The following is a 17,993-nucleotide window of genomic DNA, read 5'->3' as shown; positions in this document are numbered from 1 at the left end:
TATTATTGACTATTTGCTGCGGGACTGTCAAGGGCAAAAACAAAACAAAACAAAACGTGGGTTCTGTTGCGGTACGCGCAAGTTTCGGAAGTGTCTCGTTCCTGCGTACTTTCTCGATTCTCGCGATAGTTAGGGATTGATTGCGCGTAGTAACGCAAGAGTGTGAGAGAGCATTTGTTCTAGCTAATACCCAAGGGCGGTCTGTTGAGTAGCTGCGAATTTTTGAACCAAACAAGAAGGATCAACCGTGACGTTGTTGATCTCGGCGATCACCTTTCGAACTGAGTCGTCGCTTCCGTTACCGCTACAATGCAGTCGATCGTCTTACTTCGCCGGTGTCGGCGCCTGATGTCGCCGACTGCTCGGCGCCTGCTCAGGACGTCGCCGGCCTACCTGGACGCCGACGAGGACGACGTTTCGGAGCTCACGAAACAGCGTTGGGATGTGGTCATCTCGGGAGCGGGACTCGCTGGAGCTGCTCTGGCTTGCGCTTTGGGTGAGAACTGCTACGACAGCTGCACCGCGACAACGTGTTGGTGTTATTGGACTTTCGAAAATGCAGCAGTCCTTCTAATAAGTGTTGTTCTATGCAATGCAAGCCGCGGCCGTACCCTGTTCCGCTGCTCATGTCGGTAGCGGGCGCTTCCGAGTACGAGGAAAATGCGCGACTTGCGTGTCGCGTGACCTTACTTTGTCTTTGCGCAGGAACGTCGGAGGCGTTTGCGAACAAGCGAGTGCTGCTCGTAGACAGACGTCAACTCCGTTCGGATCACGATGAGGAGAATTGGAGCAACCGCGTCTACGCATTGACTCCGGGAAGCAGGAGCTTTTTGCAAGGTACGAACCCTGCGCCGAACCGCTTTTGCCGAAGATAAACGTCGCCCCTCTGTTAGAACAGCCGTTTCGATGAAAAGCAGTTCGCCATATGAAAGGAAGCGACACGATTTACATTCAACATCACTGGCAGTCATTGTGCTTTTGAACTGACATCAACAAACGAGCTTCGAATGTTTGCAAGCAGTAATCTTTGCATTTTCTCCCTCCGGGTCTACGCTGAAGGCAAGTGGCTGTTGCACGAAATGCATCGCAGAAACGGTGTCACTTTCATTATGTCACAAACTAAAGAATGCAGCCATTTCGTTTGTCCAAAGTGTACACATATATTAAGGGAGCCATCAGGAGGATGTAAATTATAATCGTTCACTCAGAACAATCAGCTTTGTTTTGAACATGATAATGCGTGCTCGCAATTTCACTGCTTGTACAGATGTGGCAAATTCTGATACTGGAATACAAGAGCACAAAACAAAATTTGAAGAGGTTGCCATGCTTTCTTTCTCTGTGTGTGTTTCACAAGGCACCGCGGTTGTGATTCAATTCCTGAATGTGGCACCTATATTCTGATGTCAGCGGAATGCAAAAACACTCGTGTACAAATCGTGTACGGTACTCGACTTAGGCGCATGTTAACGAACCCAGGTAGTTGAAGTAAATCCATGCCCGTCACTAAGGGCTCCCTCATAGTTCATGTTGCTTTGGAGCTTTGAAACTGACAATTTTTTCGTGTGGTATCAAGTCACACGTGTCAACATCTGCCTTTGTCTGATCAAAGTGGTGGCTCAGCCAAAAGTCTTCTAGCAGTGTTTGCATTCTCTTTGCGAACACTTTTAAATAACTATTTGAGGATGAGGCATATAAATACCAGGAAGAAATTATTTTTTATTGCGTGCAGAATACACCAAGAATAAGTAAAACAGATGGGAGAAAAAGAACTTTTTGTCAAAATTTTTCAGCAGCAGCAGCCAGAGAACTGGAAGTAGGTTTCACCACAAGCTACATGTCGTTTCGTTTCAAACTCGCGCTGGCAGCTCTAATCATGTGTAAACCATAGATGTACAGTACTCAGTGATTTAAACGTGATACTCGAACACCATGATGGCCAGCACGTTTTTTTTGCGCCGCCGGTGGGTGCTGTGCCATTAAACTGAGGCGATCTTGTGTCGCGTGAAAGTGAGACTTTTTCATGCATCGTGAATGCCCTCAGCCCCCTCAGCAATCACCCGGTGGTGCAAAAGCGCCAGCTGTCATACGGTCTGAGTATCTCATTTCAACTGCTGAGCAGTGCATATTGCATTTGCTTTTATGTATTATTATTATATAAGTTAGACTTAATATATATAAGTTATACATCCACAACCTCGCCATTACCTATGAAATTGCGTTTCCTCAGTGTAATTTAGAGACCTTGCGTTAAAAAAATACATTCGGTGGCTTTACATGCCAAAACCATAATCTGTAGGCACACTGTAGTGGGGGCTCTGCAGTAATTTTGACCACCTGGTCTTTTTTAACAGGTACGTAAATCTTAAGTACATGAGCGTTTTTGCATTTTGGCCACGGAAATCGAACTTACGACCTTGTGCTTGGCAGTGCTGCGTCATTGGCGCTGGGTTACCGCTGCGGATGAGTCCTTGCACTGACCACCTGTGCCTCTCATTATTTGTGTTGTTTTTATCATCACTGCTATCCACTCAGAACTATCCTGCAGGCTAAAATATGCTATTGCGAGGTCACATGAATTAATCGCAACAAAAGTACCAGATGTTCCTTTTGTGACACAATGGCATTTGTAATTTCAGCTGACTAATTCAGAACATTCATAGTTCAGCTTTTCTGACAGCCTGCCATTGTTTTTCCTCTGTTTGAGTTGGAACTTGATAATGATAGTTTTGTACCTTTGCTTGGTTTCCACACTCTTTTTTTGACAGCCCTCGGTGTATGGGACATGCTGCCAAAGTCCAAAGTCCAGACAATCAAGCGAATGCGAGTAAGTGGGGCTTGGCTTTTCAAAAGACAATATACGTGTGTATTACCAGCTATGTGGCTTACTTGCTCAGGTTGTTTAATTAAGTCCAAAGTTGAGCCTTACCATGCATTCATGCCCTTTTAGTGTCCGTGCACTGCTTGGAATTCATGAGGAAGAAATATTACACTGTCCAAGCTCGCTTTTCTTTTTTTTCTTTTTTACTTTCGAAAAATGATTAATAGAACAGCAGTGCGCTTTTCCACACATATTCAAGGTAATTGAAACTTGTGCAAGTCATAGGATATCCAGCTAATTGTGATGTATGCTTTCCATTCTCACTGGGTTCAATTTCGCAAATACGAAGTGGCTCCTCACGTTGTCAGTTAAAAGTTAATTAAAAGTATTTTGTTCATTTGTTCATTAGAGATCACTCTGACCTGGACATCTGCAATCAGAAAATATGTGCTGGCCAAAGCAAATTATCTCTGAATCATTCTTCTGCTGTGTGTTCAGTTCACTCAACTTAAGGCCTTCCTACGAAAAGTAAGTGTAATAAGCTGGTGTCATTATACAGATTTTACGTAGCAATAATAGGAACATTTAGGTTTTGTACACCCTAAGATGGGGGTGGGATGCAAACCACTAAGTGTAGAAAAGAATGCAAACATATTTGGGGATATCTAAACCCCCGCAGCAGACGACACTTTAGTCACAGGTGATGAGCAGTGTGCCCAAGTCAAGCAGTGAATGCACTTGCAGGTTTGGGAATCGCACTCCACTGCCTCCATTGCCTTCTTTGGGCGCACAGCAGCCAACGAAGTGGCATTCGATGTCGACATGGGCAACCTAGCGGATGCGCTTTATCGTCGACTGGCACAACTACCGTCAGAAGTGGTGCGCGTCGTCTCTAAAGTCAAGGTAGGTAGGATCTTCTTTTTTTTTTTTTTTTTCCTTTCAATGATTGACTGAGGAGGTCCCACGCTCCAAAGAAACATTAATTACAGAAAGGATGTTAGTGTGGAGGACTCTGGATTTAGATTACCCTCCAGCAGTTTCTCAATGTACAACAAAATCTCAAGTACGCAGTTAATTTCCATTTTGCCCCCATTGCAGTGCAATTGCTGCTGGTGGGAATCAAACCCGTGACCTGGCACTCAGCAGCAGATCACCGTAGCTGTTGAGCGGCAATGTCTCTGTGGCTAACATGAAAATATTGTTTTTATTTTCTTGTTTCAACAGATGGTGTGATTAATTACTTTGTTCTTAAGTAGTCTCCATCTTGTTTTTCTTTTTCGGGGAGGGGGGGGGGGGGGCACGTTATTGCACAAATTTGCCTCTGTGACATCTGACTACAGGCCAGAGCAAACCTTGGTGCAGGACAAAAACGTGTCGCGCGCCTGTTAACACTGCATGAGTCACGGCAAATGGCTGTGCATTCTAATGGTGTCATTGAAGCGCCTCACAGCGTTAGTGCTGTGATTGGCTAGTGATGACAGTGGCACTGCGGATTAGATTATGGAAACTCATTTGAAAATTGACCCATGGGCAGAATACAATGTAAGCCAATGCTAAGCATGAGTACTTCATCGTGCTAACTTGAACAAGCAAAAATTGCAAGACACAGCCATGTAAAGACATTGTTTATGTGCAAGCTGCACCTTCCCAAATGCCAATCTGAAACACGGCATTGTGGTCCCACTCAACTAAGTCAGCTATACTTCCTGTTCACAACCCTGTCTTCCCCTCTTTGAGCTTCAGTGCCTTGAAGCACATATTGTTGAAACAGACATCTAGTCTAAATGTACCATGCCGTGCTGTCTCACTCTCCCTTTTCCTTTTACTGTGTTTTGATTTCTGGCATTTGATGATTGAAGAAGAATTGCGCTCATGTTTATATTGGCAGCAGTGTCTCTTCAGTTCATATCAGTGATTGCATAGCACTTATACTGCAAAGTAAATTAGTATTCTTTAAATGCAGAGCAGATGACACTGTAAGTAGTTTTGCAGCTAAACATATACCATCAATAGCAGCCTAAAACATGGCAGATTTGAGAGCATGGGGAAAAATGTTCTGATGCAAATGTAAAAAGAAAAGAAAAACAAGGGCCCTGAGACTGCATCACTTGTGACAGCTTGCCTTGTGACCTTGTCCACAACGCACGTTTGTCTGACTGCTGTGGAACTGTACTTTTTTGGCAAAGTGGCACATCAGTATTAGTTGTGCTACTGGGCATGTTTCTAATGTACAGCACCTTCCTGCATAGTGCATACAGTATTGCAGGTCATCAGCTCCTAGCAAATAAACACCAAGAACATGAATTTTTCAGTTTGTCCACCCGTGACAACAATATAGCTAATGTACATTCTCTCTGGTGCAAATGCCCCGCACTGTTTGTGTTGCAGGTGATGAACTACGAACTGCCAACGTTGGAGAGGTTTGACCCGATGGGCCCTTGTCCACCTGTCAGAATCCATGTGCTTGGAGAAGACAAGCCACTGGAAGCCTCCCTGCTAGTAAGCGCTGGCTGTTGGACATCCTCCCAGATTTTTAATATCGCACAAGTATTGACTGCATGGGCAATGCAATGTGTGAGCACCAGCGCATCTTGCCAGGGATCTGGAAATGGGTATCTTGAGAGTCAGAACTGTTCCTGGTGCCAGGATTCCTATCTATCAGACGTGCCTCGCAAAGGTACAAGCTTCGATTTCACAATTGCAAGAAAAAGAAAAACAACAGCGTAAGAAATGGGACGAGAAAGGGAGGACCAAACCAGGTGCTCAATACCAACAAATGCGTTTATTTAGCCAGCCACAATATATACACTTGTGCCATTCTATATCAGACAAACCAGTTGTATCAGTCTGTGAGAGTGCGCTGGTAACTTGAATTGAAAAACGGGCAAAAATTTGGCCACTCATTGCGGCAAATGCAAACTTATTTTTGATCAGACGCATATTTTTCCACAGGTATCGTAACACCAGCGCTCGTGAAATCGACGAGGCATTCACTATGCATTGCTGCAATGTGGCTTCATGTGTCAGCTTTCCATCAGTTGCCCAGATTGATATTGAAATTACCTGCTTCCATGTCAATGTTGGAGGCTCCTGTTTTGTTTTTCTTTGAGGGCACATGTGTGGCTTTCAGTCGATTTTTAAGCAAAATATATATATTTTTTCTAAATAAATGCGCTTGTTGGCAGAGAGTGCCTACTCCTGTCCTCGTTTTCTTGTCCCGTTTGCTGCGCTGTTTTTCCGTCATGAAACCATGCCAAGCTTAATTTCAGACACTTTTCAATATTGCACTGTGTGCACTGAATTAATTATTTTAAAAAGCTGATCTGATAAAATTAGTTGGCTAATCATTCTACTGGCAGTTATTGTTGAAATTACAGTCTCCCACCTCTGCTGGAAATCTGGGCACTCAAGAAAGCGTACTTTTCTGCTTGTAATGCTGAGAGCCAGTCGTCGCTTGAACACTTCTTGCATTGTTGTATGCAGCAGCTCAGTAGAGAATCCCAGTAGTAAATGTAGGTGCGGGTAACTGTTAGAAGAAATTGCATTTATTAATTCTGCTTGCATTGTGACTGTGGCAGGTTGACTGAAAGAGTTAGTGGAGGTACAGCTGAGTGTGAAAATTGACGATGAGCTTACAAAGACACCAGAGTGGGTGTGAGATGACTGAAGTGTGGCTACATATCACTCGACTTTGATTCACAGATTACTCAGTAGTGCTATCTCATAATGGTTTGGAAAGCGAGCCGTTCACACGACCTAGTGTATTGGTTAGAATGGTGGTTTCACTGGCAAAAGCGATATCCTGACTAATCAGGTGAGGCCAAGCCAATGGCTTGCTTTCCGAGCCGTCGCAAGGCTGTGCTCCAACACATACCAGAGCTACCAAGCTGTCTTTCTGTATGACATTGGTATATCCATGACAAATGAGCACAAGTGGACCCTGGACAAGTTCACTTAGGTTGATAAAAGTTTGACTGTACAACGTTTACTTTAATACAGTCAAACCCGACTATATCGAACCAGTTTACATCGAATTGTTTTATATATCAAACAATTTCTGAACACGGTATAGTTCCAACGAGTATATGCAGCAAAATTACGCTTACATCGAACAAAAATAGCAGCGACTCCCAATATATCGAACTTCAAGCGGCGGAAAACTGAACCCAGAAGTTGGCTTTCCCTCGCGGTGGTGGGGAAACCTGGCAATGCGACTTATTCAACCGCTCTCCCTACCATGACCGCGCTGCCTAAGGCAAGCCGTCGACACCCCTCTGCAAAAAATCATCCTGGCCCGCCCGCAGCGCTTGCTCAGACAGCCAATCAGAGGCTCTTGTGCCCTCGTCGCTCAAGATGGCGCAAGTGCGAGTTGTCTTGCTGCTTTTCTGGTTCATTGTGTTTGCGCCTTGTGGGCGTTCTGCCGCAGTGTTGCCATGAAGAAGCGGCAGAATTTGCCTTTCGTTGTGAAGCTCGAAATCATAAATCGGGTTAAACACGGTGAGTAGTCGTATGTCCCCGCAGTGTGCAAGATTCCGAGGAGCACTCTCAGCACAATCTTGAAGAATAAGGGGGAGATTTAGGGCTAAAGTGGCCAATTTCACGACCTGGTGCTTGTGGCGCCCGATGCGTGCACGCGGCCGTGTACGAGTGGTTCATCCAAAATTGCTTTAGGCGTGCCGGCATCCGCTTGCTCGGTGAGGACTGTAAATTCTGATGAATGCAACGAAGCCGTAGCCGGTGTTGCCGAAGTTTGGAGTGAGCTGTCAGAATTTCTGGAAGCTGTTGACGAATCAATGGTCGATGAGTTTGTGAGTGCCGATGATTGTGTCGCGACCACGGGAGGGCCCGACAATGAAGACTACATTGCCAACATCATACCGAACACAAGTGAAAGTGGGCACAATGAGGAAAGCACCGATGATCCTTTGCCCACATCCTCCAAGGTGACTCCTGCACTCGCACAAGTCCAGTGCTTCTGTGCGAATGTGGAAGGTTGCGGCCTCAGCTGCTCCAACCCTTAGACAATGTGGAGAAGTGCGTGTGTCGCAAGCAGCAAAATTGCCCAAGGAGAAGAAAATGTATAACTATTTGATTGTAAACTAACCTAGTTTCTTCAGTAAAGTGATTTTATAAATTGTATGTTCTTTTATGACATCCAATCCTTTAGCAGGCTTATGTCGAATTATGGTCTATATCGAACTGATAGGCGTTTTTTTGTGAGTTTTATATAGCCGGGTTCGACTGTAACTCACATGTTTACAGCTTAGACCACTTATAACGTAACTGCTTATACTGCAGGACTAGATATTATGCACTCTATTCAGATTTCCGTTTATCCTCTCACAATACTCAGTGTATATGCGTACCACTTATAATGCAGCAGTATACAAAATACGAAGTATAATAACATTGCTGGAAGATTCCACAGACAAGTGAAGTAGCGGGTGCGCTTCTGAACGATGTGCGTCAGCCAAGGGGAGAGCAACAAGGGTGTTGTGGAGGAGGAGGAGACGCGTAGCGAGCAAATGAAGGAGGAAAAAAAAGACCACGGCGGCAGCATGCTCGCGCAGCGTGCACACGCGGGGGCTGCCTAGGGGATGAAGCCTTTTCCTGCGGCTGTTAGCGGCGCGCTGTCCGCATTGTCACGCATTGTTCCCACATTGTTGCTTTTAGGCTGAGGCAGTTTGAGGATGCTGTCATCGTTGCAAGGCCGCCACTGTGGCAATTGAAAATCAGACTTTGTGCAGCCTGCTCGCAAATAAAACTTGTCTTCATTCATGTTCGAGGGAGAATTAAGACGCAGTTCTTTTCTCGCTGGTAAGCTTATAGCCGCTCATTTGCCATTGTCAATTAATTAGTATGTCGCTTAATGCTCCACCTGATCCACGTTACCCCCCAATCACATGTTAACGGGTCTTTGCTGTAATGCGGTAACACTTATTGTGCATAAATTTGCAACCTTGTCAAGTTACATTATAAACAGTCTGTGATGTGTGTGGAACATTGGGGTGAAAAGCTGCACCCTCCTGGACTTCCCCAGCTTGCTCTTCTTTAATACATCTCTACATTGTTATTATTAACCGAGGGTCCCGTTGCAGTCTTTGGCTTTGGGACCCTCGTCTGTATATTGTATCTTTCCAATGCATTGTATTTAAAGAATAATAAACTGAAACTGAAAGTGCACCATCTTCAACAGCAGCAGGGAGCTTGTGTCACGTGACCCCATAACAGCTGTCATCACACATGTGGTGGCCTCAAAAGTTATGACTGATGCTGTACCTGTGAATGAACAGTACTAATATATATTTAGAGGATACAGATGTATGCACATGCAAGGAAGTCTTACCTACGAGGTATGAGAGCTGGCACTGAAGTATTAAGGCCACGCATGGCTAGACTGAAATACAAAAACACCCGTGGCTAGACAAATAGATAGAACAAACAGAGGGTAGTGTTGAAGGATTTACTATTAGTAACTTTCTCAATTGGCCTTTTTATTGTCCCCTTCTTACCTATCTCCTCCCATTTTTTGCTTAACAGTAATACCAGCTTAGTTCTTAAGAGTGACACACACAAGTCATCTGAAGTCCGTATTTTCCATATACCATTCCATGGACACTATTGTGCAGACAAAACGAGACTGGAAGATTACTGCTTGATCAGATAGCAGGTTGTCAGCTGCATGTGAACCTAGATAGATGTTCGCAAACCCAAGTTTGACAATTACTGTTGTAATAAGAAATGCAGTTGCCTGCATGCAAAATGTGATGCGTATAAAAGAAAAATACTAAGAACAGCAAAGTCACTGTAGTAGACAAAGTATAACAAAAAAGAACATTAGGGGTATGGTGTGTATAAAAGTATTGAAAACATTGGTGTCTGACACAGTTAAGCTGCCAACACCTGCATTGTCACAGTATTATTGAATTGCAGGTGGGAGCAGATGGTTTCAACTCGCAAGTTCGCAAAAGCATGGCTGTCAGGTGCCTCCATTGGAACTATAACCAAAAGTCCATCATCGCCACGGTGAAGCTGTGTGAGGTATGTCATGTTACCAGTGCGCCCTCTGTAAGGTTGCCAACCATTCCAGATTTCCCAATACTGTCCTAGCTTTCATAAGAGGCACCTCAGTCCCAATGTAGTTTTGTCAGGGCAGCGATGTGTCCCATATTTAGGCCTTGTGGTATGCGAAAGCCTCCTGTATGGCGTCCTTGAATGGGCTCCTCTATTTTTTACGATGCCTGCCCAGTCGCTCTGTAATACATGAAAGCCACTATGGAAGTGCCACGTTCCCAGATATTCTATACCTGTTGTTGCGAGAGCGTTGACAACTCTCCCCATGCACCACTGCCGCTCCTTTGCTTCCACATGACATGCAATGAAAAAGAGTGGATGGGACCCTAACCACACTGCATTGACTGTGACCAACTTATGTGACTGTGACTTCTAGTGTTCATGTCACTGAGTAGGCATCGCAGAAGTGCAGCAGGCTATGCTTGGAGCTAGGCTTCTGTTAGGGGCGTGGGTGCCCTGCATACATATAGAACAATGCACTAATCAGAAGTGCCCAAATAACCTCCTCAATATCTTCACAGTTTTTGTTTCTGTCTCTGTAAGCAGAGTTACTGCGGAGAGTGCTCTCTCTCCTGTGGAAAGCTCATCAGCAGATGAGAGAGACGTTTATTAAAACTAATTTGACAGATCTTGAAGTAAACAGTCGTATCAGCAGTTACTTCACAGTTGCATTTTAAAGAAGGGTTGCGTATCACAGCATGGCAGACAGCAAACAGCCAAGAGAACTAATCAACTTACAGTAAATGTCAAAAAAAAAAAGAAAGAAAGGAAGCGAGGTGAAAGCAGTGAACATGGATAATTGCCCCTTTACATTTCCTCTATACCCCATTTTACTGCATAGGCCACCTGGCAACCCTTCACATATCCCGTCTTATTTCAGTGATGAAAATGCAGCCAGATTTTGGCTTAACAATCCTGAGGTGGCCATAGAACTAACATTGGTTGACGCTGCAAAATTTGCCATGAAATTCTTTCTGCTTTTAAATGTTCTGCAGTTCTGAAATGTGTCTCTTGTATTTGGTGCTGCCCTTTTAAAGATTTATGCAGAAACCATCAACAATGATTGTCAGTCTAAAGAAAATAGCCCTAGTGAGCAAGTCAGCGAATGAGACAGCGAGAGAGAAAATGAGAAAGTGTTTTTTTTTTATTCAAGTACCCTGAAGGCCCATGCGGGCATTACATAGGGGTGTTACTATGAATTAGTGATATATACAGTATATGCATTTAAACAGATAATGCATACTACAATAAAAAGAACAAAAGCGGAAAAACAGGAAAACAAACAAAAAGAAACCAATAAGAGCAATACAACGACACGTCCTAAACGCTGAAGATACATATAGATTTAAACTGGGTGTTACACAAAATCAACGCAGCTTGGTCACTTTATACAAGGAAAAATACATGAAAAAAGCGTACACATACCAGCAGATATTGCATGAATCAAGGAAAAGCACAAGCAGAACAAAATTTTATGCAGTACATGTGACCCTGCGCTAACCCAGAACAAAACCATTTGCACAAGGAATATCAAAATATGGTGAGGGAAAAAAAAAATACAAGACGCGCAACAACAAAGTGAAGCCTATAACAAATGAGCAAGAGAATACTATGTTAGTACGTTGCCTTGCCGACTCCGACTACCAACTATCAACAACTGACTGACGAGGAAAACTGCTAAGCCAAAGAAAGCTTTTGCTTTAGTAAACCAATCGGGACAGGACTCATACAAGTGACTTATAGAAACTGATTAATCATAGTGAGCTCCCTCCACTGGCCTTGAAAGGCAGAGTGCAAGTAGGCTGTGTTTATGCTCTACATTTATAAGATGTCTGGGATTTGCCAGAGGAGTCTTTACTGAATGAATGCGGTCAAATCGACATGTTATCATTCCTTACTCATTTAATAATTTGTGGGATCGAATCCCGGCCACGGTGGCTGCGTTTCGATGGGGGCGAAATGCAAAAACACCCGTGTACTTAGATTTAGGTGAACATTAAAAAACCCCAGGTAGTCGAAATTTCCGGAGTCTCCCACTATGGCGTGCCTCATAATCAGAAAGTGGTTTTGGCACGTAAAAAGCCCATAATTTTTTCATTTAATAATTTATTGTCTCTGGTGAAGGCAGTGACAAAATAGTGAATGTTTCCAATTTTATCCATGTCAGTCAACCAGTTAATCAAGCCAGAGGGGTCAACAAACTTTCCCTGCTTCACGTCTCTCATGCTTGTTGCTCGTGCGCAGCCATGCCTTTCCACCTGTCTTGGCTGTCACCAGCTTGGGAAAGTGGATGATGCAAACTTGATGTGAGGTTTGTCTTTTAAGCAAGGAACTCACGTGGGGACCGCTATTCTTCTCCTCACTTGCTGCAGCCGGTGGACAACACAGTGGCATGGCAACGATTCCTGCCGAACGGTGTGGTGGCCTTGCTGCCGGTGAGTCTTGCACTGTGGCTGGCACTGGTGACTGGTTAGTGTTACGTGACTGTTGCTTGCGCATCACTCAAGAAACTTGTTTGCACATTCTTTGCAAGTGCCAAAGGGGTCACCTGGGAATTCCAGACAATGCCCTCTCTTACAGGACATTGTCTGCTCTTGGAGCAATATATGTGGGAGCCCGGGGTGACCTGAGAGTGTACAATGTGCAACTGGGTTGCACCTGGCATCCTTGTGTGATGGTGGCCTTGACTTCCTTGCTAGATTCCTCTGTGCACAGAGTGAAGCACTGGTAAATGGGTATGTGCATAAGGCATAGCGTGCATTGACAGTGGAAAAAATAAACATTGAAATCTGACAGTGTATAGTATCTACATGATTGACCTCCCGCATGTGCTCGGGATCCCTTAATCATAGGTGGAATCATTTTTCAGTGCGTGCATTTTTTACATTGTAGCAGTTTTCCTTGCCCATATCTTTTGCCACTGCACAATAAACTTCATTTAGAGCTCAGAGTTCATGTTATCCATTTCTGTAATCTCAGTCCCATGTTTACACCACAGGTCACGTCTAGCTGCGCCAGTCTGTGCAGCGCCACAGTGAAACAGTCAAGTTCACTGGTGACATTTACGTGCAGATGCATGTAAGAACAGTGTTGTTCAGTGCGTTATTCAGCGCAGGGAGGTGGGAGTTATGCAAGGGTTAGGTACTTTTCGGGTTTGGGAGACAAATCCAGTTCATGATATTCATTGGTAAGACAATTTTACCTAATTAAAACGAGTTTTAAATACGTACCTGGATCTCTATGGGGATTTTACAAGGAATTTCACTTACTTTGTTATATCCAATATTTTGTTAGATCCTGTATCATTGCAACTAGGTTTGGTTGGCAGGCCATTGTTAAACACCAAGCAAATGGCCTGTTTTGTGCACATACAAAAGGTTTGTGTGGCTTCTACAAAAATTTGGATCACATGTTGTAGTGAGTGTTCCATGATCAAAAAGTAATTGAGAAGTTGTAACTACGTATAGACTCTGAACCTGCCTTTTACAGCTGGACTCGGAACATTCCTCGTTGGTGTGGACAGTGCGGTCAGACTTGGCAGATAAGCTGATGCAGCTGCCAGAGGACAGTTTTGTGGATGCCCTCAACAAGAGCCTTGTGAGTCATTAAGTTGTAAAGTCTCTACAGGGATTGGCTTGTTGTTACATTCTCATTCAAGCTCTTTCTTCATCCTCCCCTCTGGTATTCACTAGTCGCTGGTTGACGTGTGTCACTATGCCAGTCATCACTCGGTCGTAAGCAAGCTTCAACTCTTGACGCTTAACATTTTAACAGGCACTTCACCTCAGAAGTGCTATTACCTCAGAAGCTTCCACCTAAATACGCGAAAATGGAGAAATCGTTTGGATAGCGATCCACTAACTGACACAATCCAATAAAAAAAAAAGGTCATAGTTCTGTAAGCTCAGTTGAGACATCTAAAGCAGATGGAATTGATGTGTTTTGCACAACTCTGGATTACGCCACAAATTGGTGAGCAGGGCTTTTGCAAAAGCTTTTGTCCACTTCAGATGCTTTAATGCACACAGTTTACAGAACTGCGACATCTGTGTTTGGTGCAAGTTATGCATTTGTAAACTTTATGCCTCAGCTTCTTTTTAAACTTGACAGATATTTAGCAATTTTTCTACAAATATACGGCACCAGATCAAAACTCTGCTTCCTTTAGTTGGTAGAATTCAGCTTTTCCTAAGTGAAATGATTTTAATTCATATTGATTGAGTGGTTGTCTGACAAGAGAATTTCTGCATGTCACATTTATTCGAATAGCAAAATCAGTTAGCCCCAAAGTAAAGCCTCCTCTTAATTAAAGGGACTCTAGAGACAAATACTAAGTCAACATGGACTGTTTAAATACCATTCCAGAAACGTCACAATGGTTGTGTCGCACCAAGAAAAGACTTAGTTTATGAGAAAATTGTATCTGAAGGGTCCGAATACCTTTTTCGAAATTCAAATCTCCTGCCACCCAACCAGGGGAGTGGTGATGTTGCATACGGCATCACTGCCCTTTGCTGCCGTCGGTGAGTAAAACGGCACCTGAAAGACGACGGCACCGAATCAAGACAGAGCGGCGTATTCACCGCTACAGCTGCTTTTTGGCCAAATGGCGTAGACCGTTCGGCCATCCTGCGACATCACATGGAAGTTTAATTCTTTGCTACTTGCAGTTTGTGCGCGTTTTGCAAGCCAGCAAAACCAGCGCAGCACTACATGATCAGGAAAGCACTGAAATGTGAAAGCATGGGTGGCGCAGAGTCAAGCGAAAACGAAACTTTTCGACTAACCGTGTCATTGTCAACAGAAATCTCAATGAGTTCTTTTTTCTAACCATGAAATGCAACTGGACAAGTAGCATTTTATTTCGTCTCGTAATACTGTTACGTAGGAAGACGCAGACGACAAGCTATGTACAAATATATTTACAAGGAAAATACGCTGCGCTTGGCCAAGAGGCAACAGCCCGCGCTAGCTTCTAAATCGTCGTCGTCGTCTTCACACTGCTGGCCTTTCGTGATCGCACATATTGTGCCGTAGCACTACCCCCGGCTGCAAAAGCGCCGTCCCGGAGCGACTAAAGATCGGACTCAGAAGCAGTGTAGTAGGCCTTGAGCCTACTGACGTGTACGACATCACTAGATGCCACAGGAGAGGACGAGCTTGAGCCCACAGGAGCAATTTCGTAAGTCACAGGCGTCACCTGGCGCAGCACGCGGTAGGGCCCTGTGTATCGCGAAAGAAGCTTCTCTGAAAGTCCGACGTGATGAGAGGGCGACTACAAGAGCACGAGCGCACCAGGCGAAAACTGTACGTCACGGTGGCGGGCGTTGTACTGACGCTGCTGAGTGGTTTGCGAGTCTGTCAGTCGAGCACGGGCAAGCTGGCGTGCATGGTCGGCGAGAGCGATGGCGTCGCGCGCATACTCGCTGGTTGAGATCGAAGCAGGAGGAAGTGCCGTGTCAAGGGGCAAGGTCGGTTCGCGACCGTAGAGCAGATAAAAGGGAGAAAATCCGGCGGTGTCGTGCCGGGAAGAATTATAAGCGAATGTGACGTAAGGAAGGGCAATGTCCCAGTCGCGGTGGTCCTTGGAAACGTACTTTGACAGCATATCGGTAAGAGTACGGTTTAACTGCTCTGTCAGGCCATTGGTTTGAGGATGGTATGAGGTAGTCAGCTTGTGTTGAGTGGAGCAGGAACGTACAATGTCAGCGATAACTTTCGAGAGGAAGTTACGACCACGGTCAGTGAGCAGCTGTCGCGGGGCGCCATGAAGTAAGATAATGTCACGCAAGAGAAAGTCCGCGACGTCAGTGGCGCAACTGGTAGGGAGAGCCCGCGTGATAGCGTATCGGGTGGCGTAATCAGTTGCGACGGCTACCCATTTGTTCCCAGAGGATGACGTGGGAAAGGGACCGAGGAGGTCTAATCCAACACGAAAGAACGGTTCCACAGGGACAGTGATCGGCTGGAGATGACCGGCAGGTAGCACCTGAGGTGTTTTCCGACGCTGGCAGGTATCGCAGGCAGCAACATACTGCCGGACGGAGCGAGCGAGACCAGGCCAATAGAAGCGGCGGCGGACGCGGTCGTACGTGCGGGTTACGCCAAGATGTCCTGCAGTAGGTGCGTCATGCATCTCAAAGAGCACAGTCTGTCGTAGATGTTTTGGCACGACAAGAAGAAGATCAGATCCGTCAGGGTGGAAGTTCCTTTGGTACAGAATGCCGCCCTGGAGGACATATCGGCGAACGGATGCGTCGGTAGGTGTAGAGCGCAGACGCTCGATGAGTACTCGCAGCGATAGGTCTCGGTACTGCTCATCGGCGATGTTAGCGAAGGCAGACACAGAGAAAATGCCGTCGGCGGTACTACTGTCGGCGTCGTCAGGCTCGTCTACCGGGTAGCGAGACAGGCAGTCAGCGTCCTTGTGTAGTCGGCCAGATTTGTAGGTGACAGAGAACGAATATTCTTGGAGGCGTAAGGCCCAGCGACCAAGTCGTCCTGAAGGGTCTTTCAATGAGCATAACCAACAAAGCGCGTGATGGTCTGTGATAACGGAAAAGGGTCGGCCATATAAGTATGGGCGGAACTTCGCAACCGCCCAAACTAGGGCCAGACACTCACGCTCAGTGATGGAATAGTTGCGCTCCGCGGGTGAGAGGAGCCTGCTGGCGTAAGCGATAACACGGTCGTTGCCGCGCTGGCGTTGTGCCAGTACTGCGCCAATTCCATGACCGCTGGCATCAGTACGAACTTCGGTAGGCGCTGAAGGATCGAAATGGGCCAGAACGGGAGGCATTGTGAGAACATCGATTAGATGCGAGAATGCAGAGGCCTCGTTATCGCCCCACTGGAAAGGGGCGTCTTTTTTCAAAAGCTCGGTTAGTGGTCGTGCTATGGCCGCGAAATTTTTCACGAAACGGCGGAAGTAGGAACAAAGGCCGATGAAGCTGCGCACATCCTTGGCACACTTCGGAACAGGAAAGTGCGTAACAGCATGGATCTTGCCTGGGTCCGGTTGCACTCCATTCGCGTCCACGAGATGCCCAAGGACGGTAATCTGGCGACGGCCGAATTGGCACTTCGATGCGTTCAGTTGCAGACCGGCGCAACGAAAAACGTCCAGGACTGCCGAGAGGCGCTCGAGGTGCGTAGCGAACGTTGGGGAGAATACTATGACGTCGTCCAAGTAGCACAGGCATATGGACCATTTGAAACCATGAAGAAGGGAGTCCATCATGCGTTCAAAAGTGGCAGGGGCGTTACATAGACCAAACGGCATCACTTTGAATTGATAAAGACCGTCCGGAGTTACAAAAGCAGTCTTCTCGCGGTCGAGATCGTCCACAGCAATCTGCCAGTAGCCGGAGCGGAGGTCAATAGAAGAGAAGTAGCGAGCACCATGGAAGCAGTCAAGGGCGTCATCGATCCGAGGTAGGGGATACACGTCCTTTTTGGTAACCCTGTTAAGGTGCCGATAATCCACGCAAAAGCGCCATGAGCCATCCTTCTTTTTTACCAGTACAACCGGTGACGCCCATGGACTACATGACGGTTCTATGATGTTATTGGCAAGCATTTTGCGCACTTCAGCGTGAATAACTTGACGCTCAACCGGTGACACTCGATACGGGCGGCGATGAATAGGAGGGGCATCGCCGGTATTAATGCGATGTTTAACAGTTGTAGTTTGGGCCAAAGGACGATCGTGAAAGTAAAAAATATCGTTGTAGGAAAACAGAACGTGGTAGAGCTCACGAGCGTGCTCGGACGGCATGTCGGGCGCAATCATTTTCTGTAAGTCGGCGATGGTGCAAGTTGTCGACTGAGATGGTAGAGGAGGATCGGTTGAATGGCTGTCTACCTCAATAGATGCTATTGAGTGATCTTCGAATGAGCAAAGCTGGGCCAGAGACATCCCGCGTGGCAGCACTTGTGTCGTCAAGCCAAAATTGACCACTGGCAGGCAGACGCAATTAGCCGTAATAGATAAAACGGTATGAGGTACCGTGATCCCGTGTGTAAGGAGGACGTCTTGTATAGGAGCCGCGATATAGTGACCGTCGGGCACTGGTGGGGATGACACTAGGTCAACGTA

The 17,993-nt window shown here is 45.8% G+C and overlaps 1 protein-coding gene across 1 annotated transcript in view; it reads left to right on the top strand.

Moving 5' to 3' along the window:
• The first annotated feature begins 39 nt into the window (after window positions 1-39).
• The window catches only part of Coq6 (ubiquinone biosynthesis protein COQ6, mitochondrial), a 41,623-nt gene continuing 23,669 nt past the window's right edge, over window positions 40-17,993 (top strand). The window contains exons 1-8 of the mRNA XM_065428311.1: window positions 40-496; window positions 706-837; window positions 2,769-2,827; window positions 3,566-3,724; window positions 5,210-5,320; window positions 9,755-9,862; window positions 12,268-12,330; window positions 13,385-13,492. Of these exons, the coding sequence (XP_065284383.1) occupies window positions 310-496; window positions 706-837; window positions 2,769-2,827; window positions 3,566-3,724; window positions 5,210-5,320; window positions 9,755-9,862; window positions 12,268-12,330; window positions 13,385-13,492 (927 nt within the window). The 5' untranslated portion in view covers window positions 40-309. The remainder of the gene's footprint in view (window positions 497-705; window positions 838-2,768; window positions 2,828-3,565; window positions 3,725-5,209; window positions 5,321-9,754; window positions 9,863-12,267; window positions 12,331-13,384; window positions 13,493-17,993) is intronic.

The sequence above is a fragment of the Dermacentor albipictus genome, chromosome 7 (genome assembly GCF_038994185.2).
Source record: "Dermacentor albipictus isolate Rhodes 1998 colony chromosome 7, USDA_Dalb.pri_finalv2, whole genome shotgun sequence".
NCBI lineage: Eukaryota > Metazoa > Arthropoda > Arachnida > Ixodida > Ixodidae > Dermacentor > Dermacentor albipictus.
Note: the sequence above shows the minus strand (reverse complement) of the source record. Positions and strands in the feature narration are given on the sequence as shown.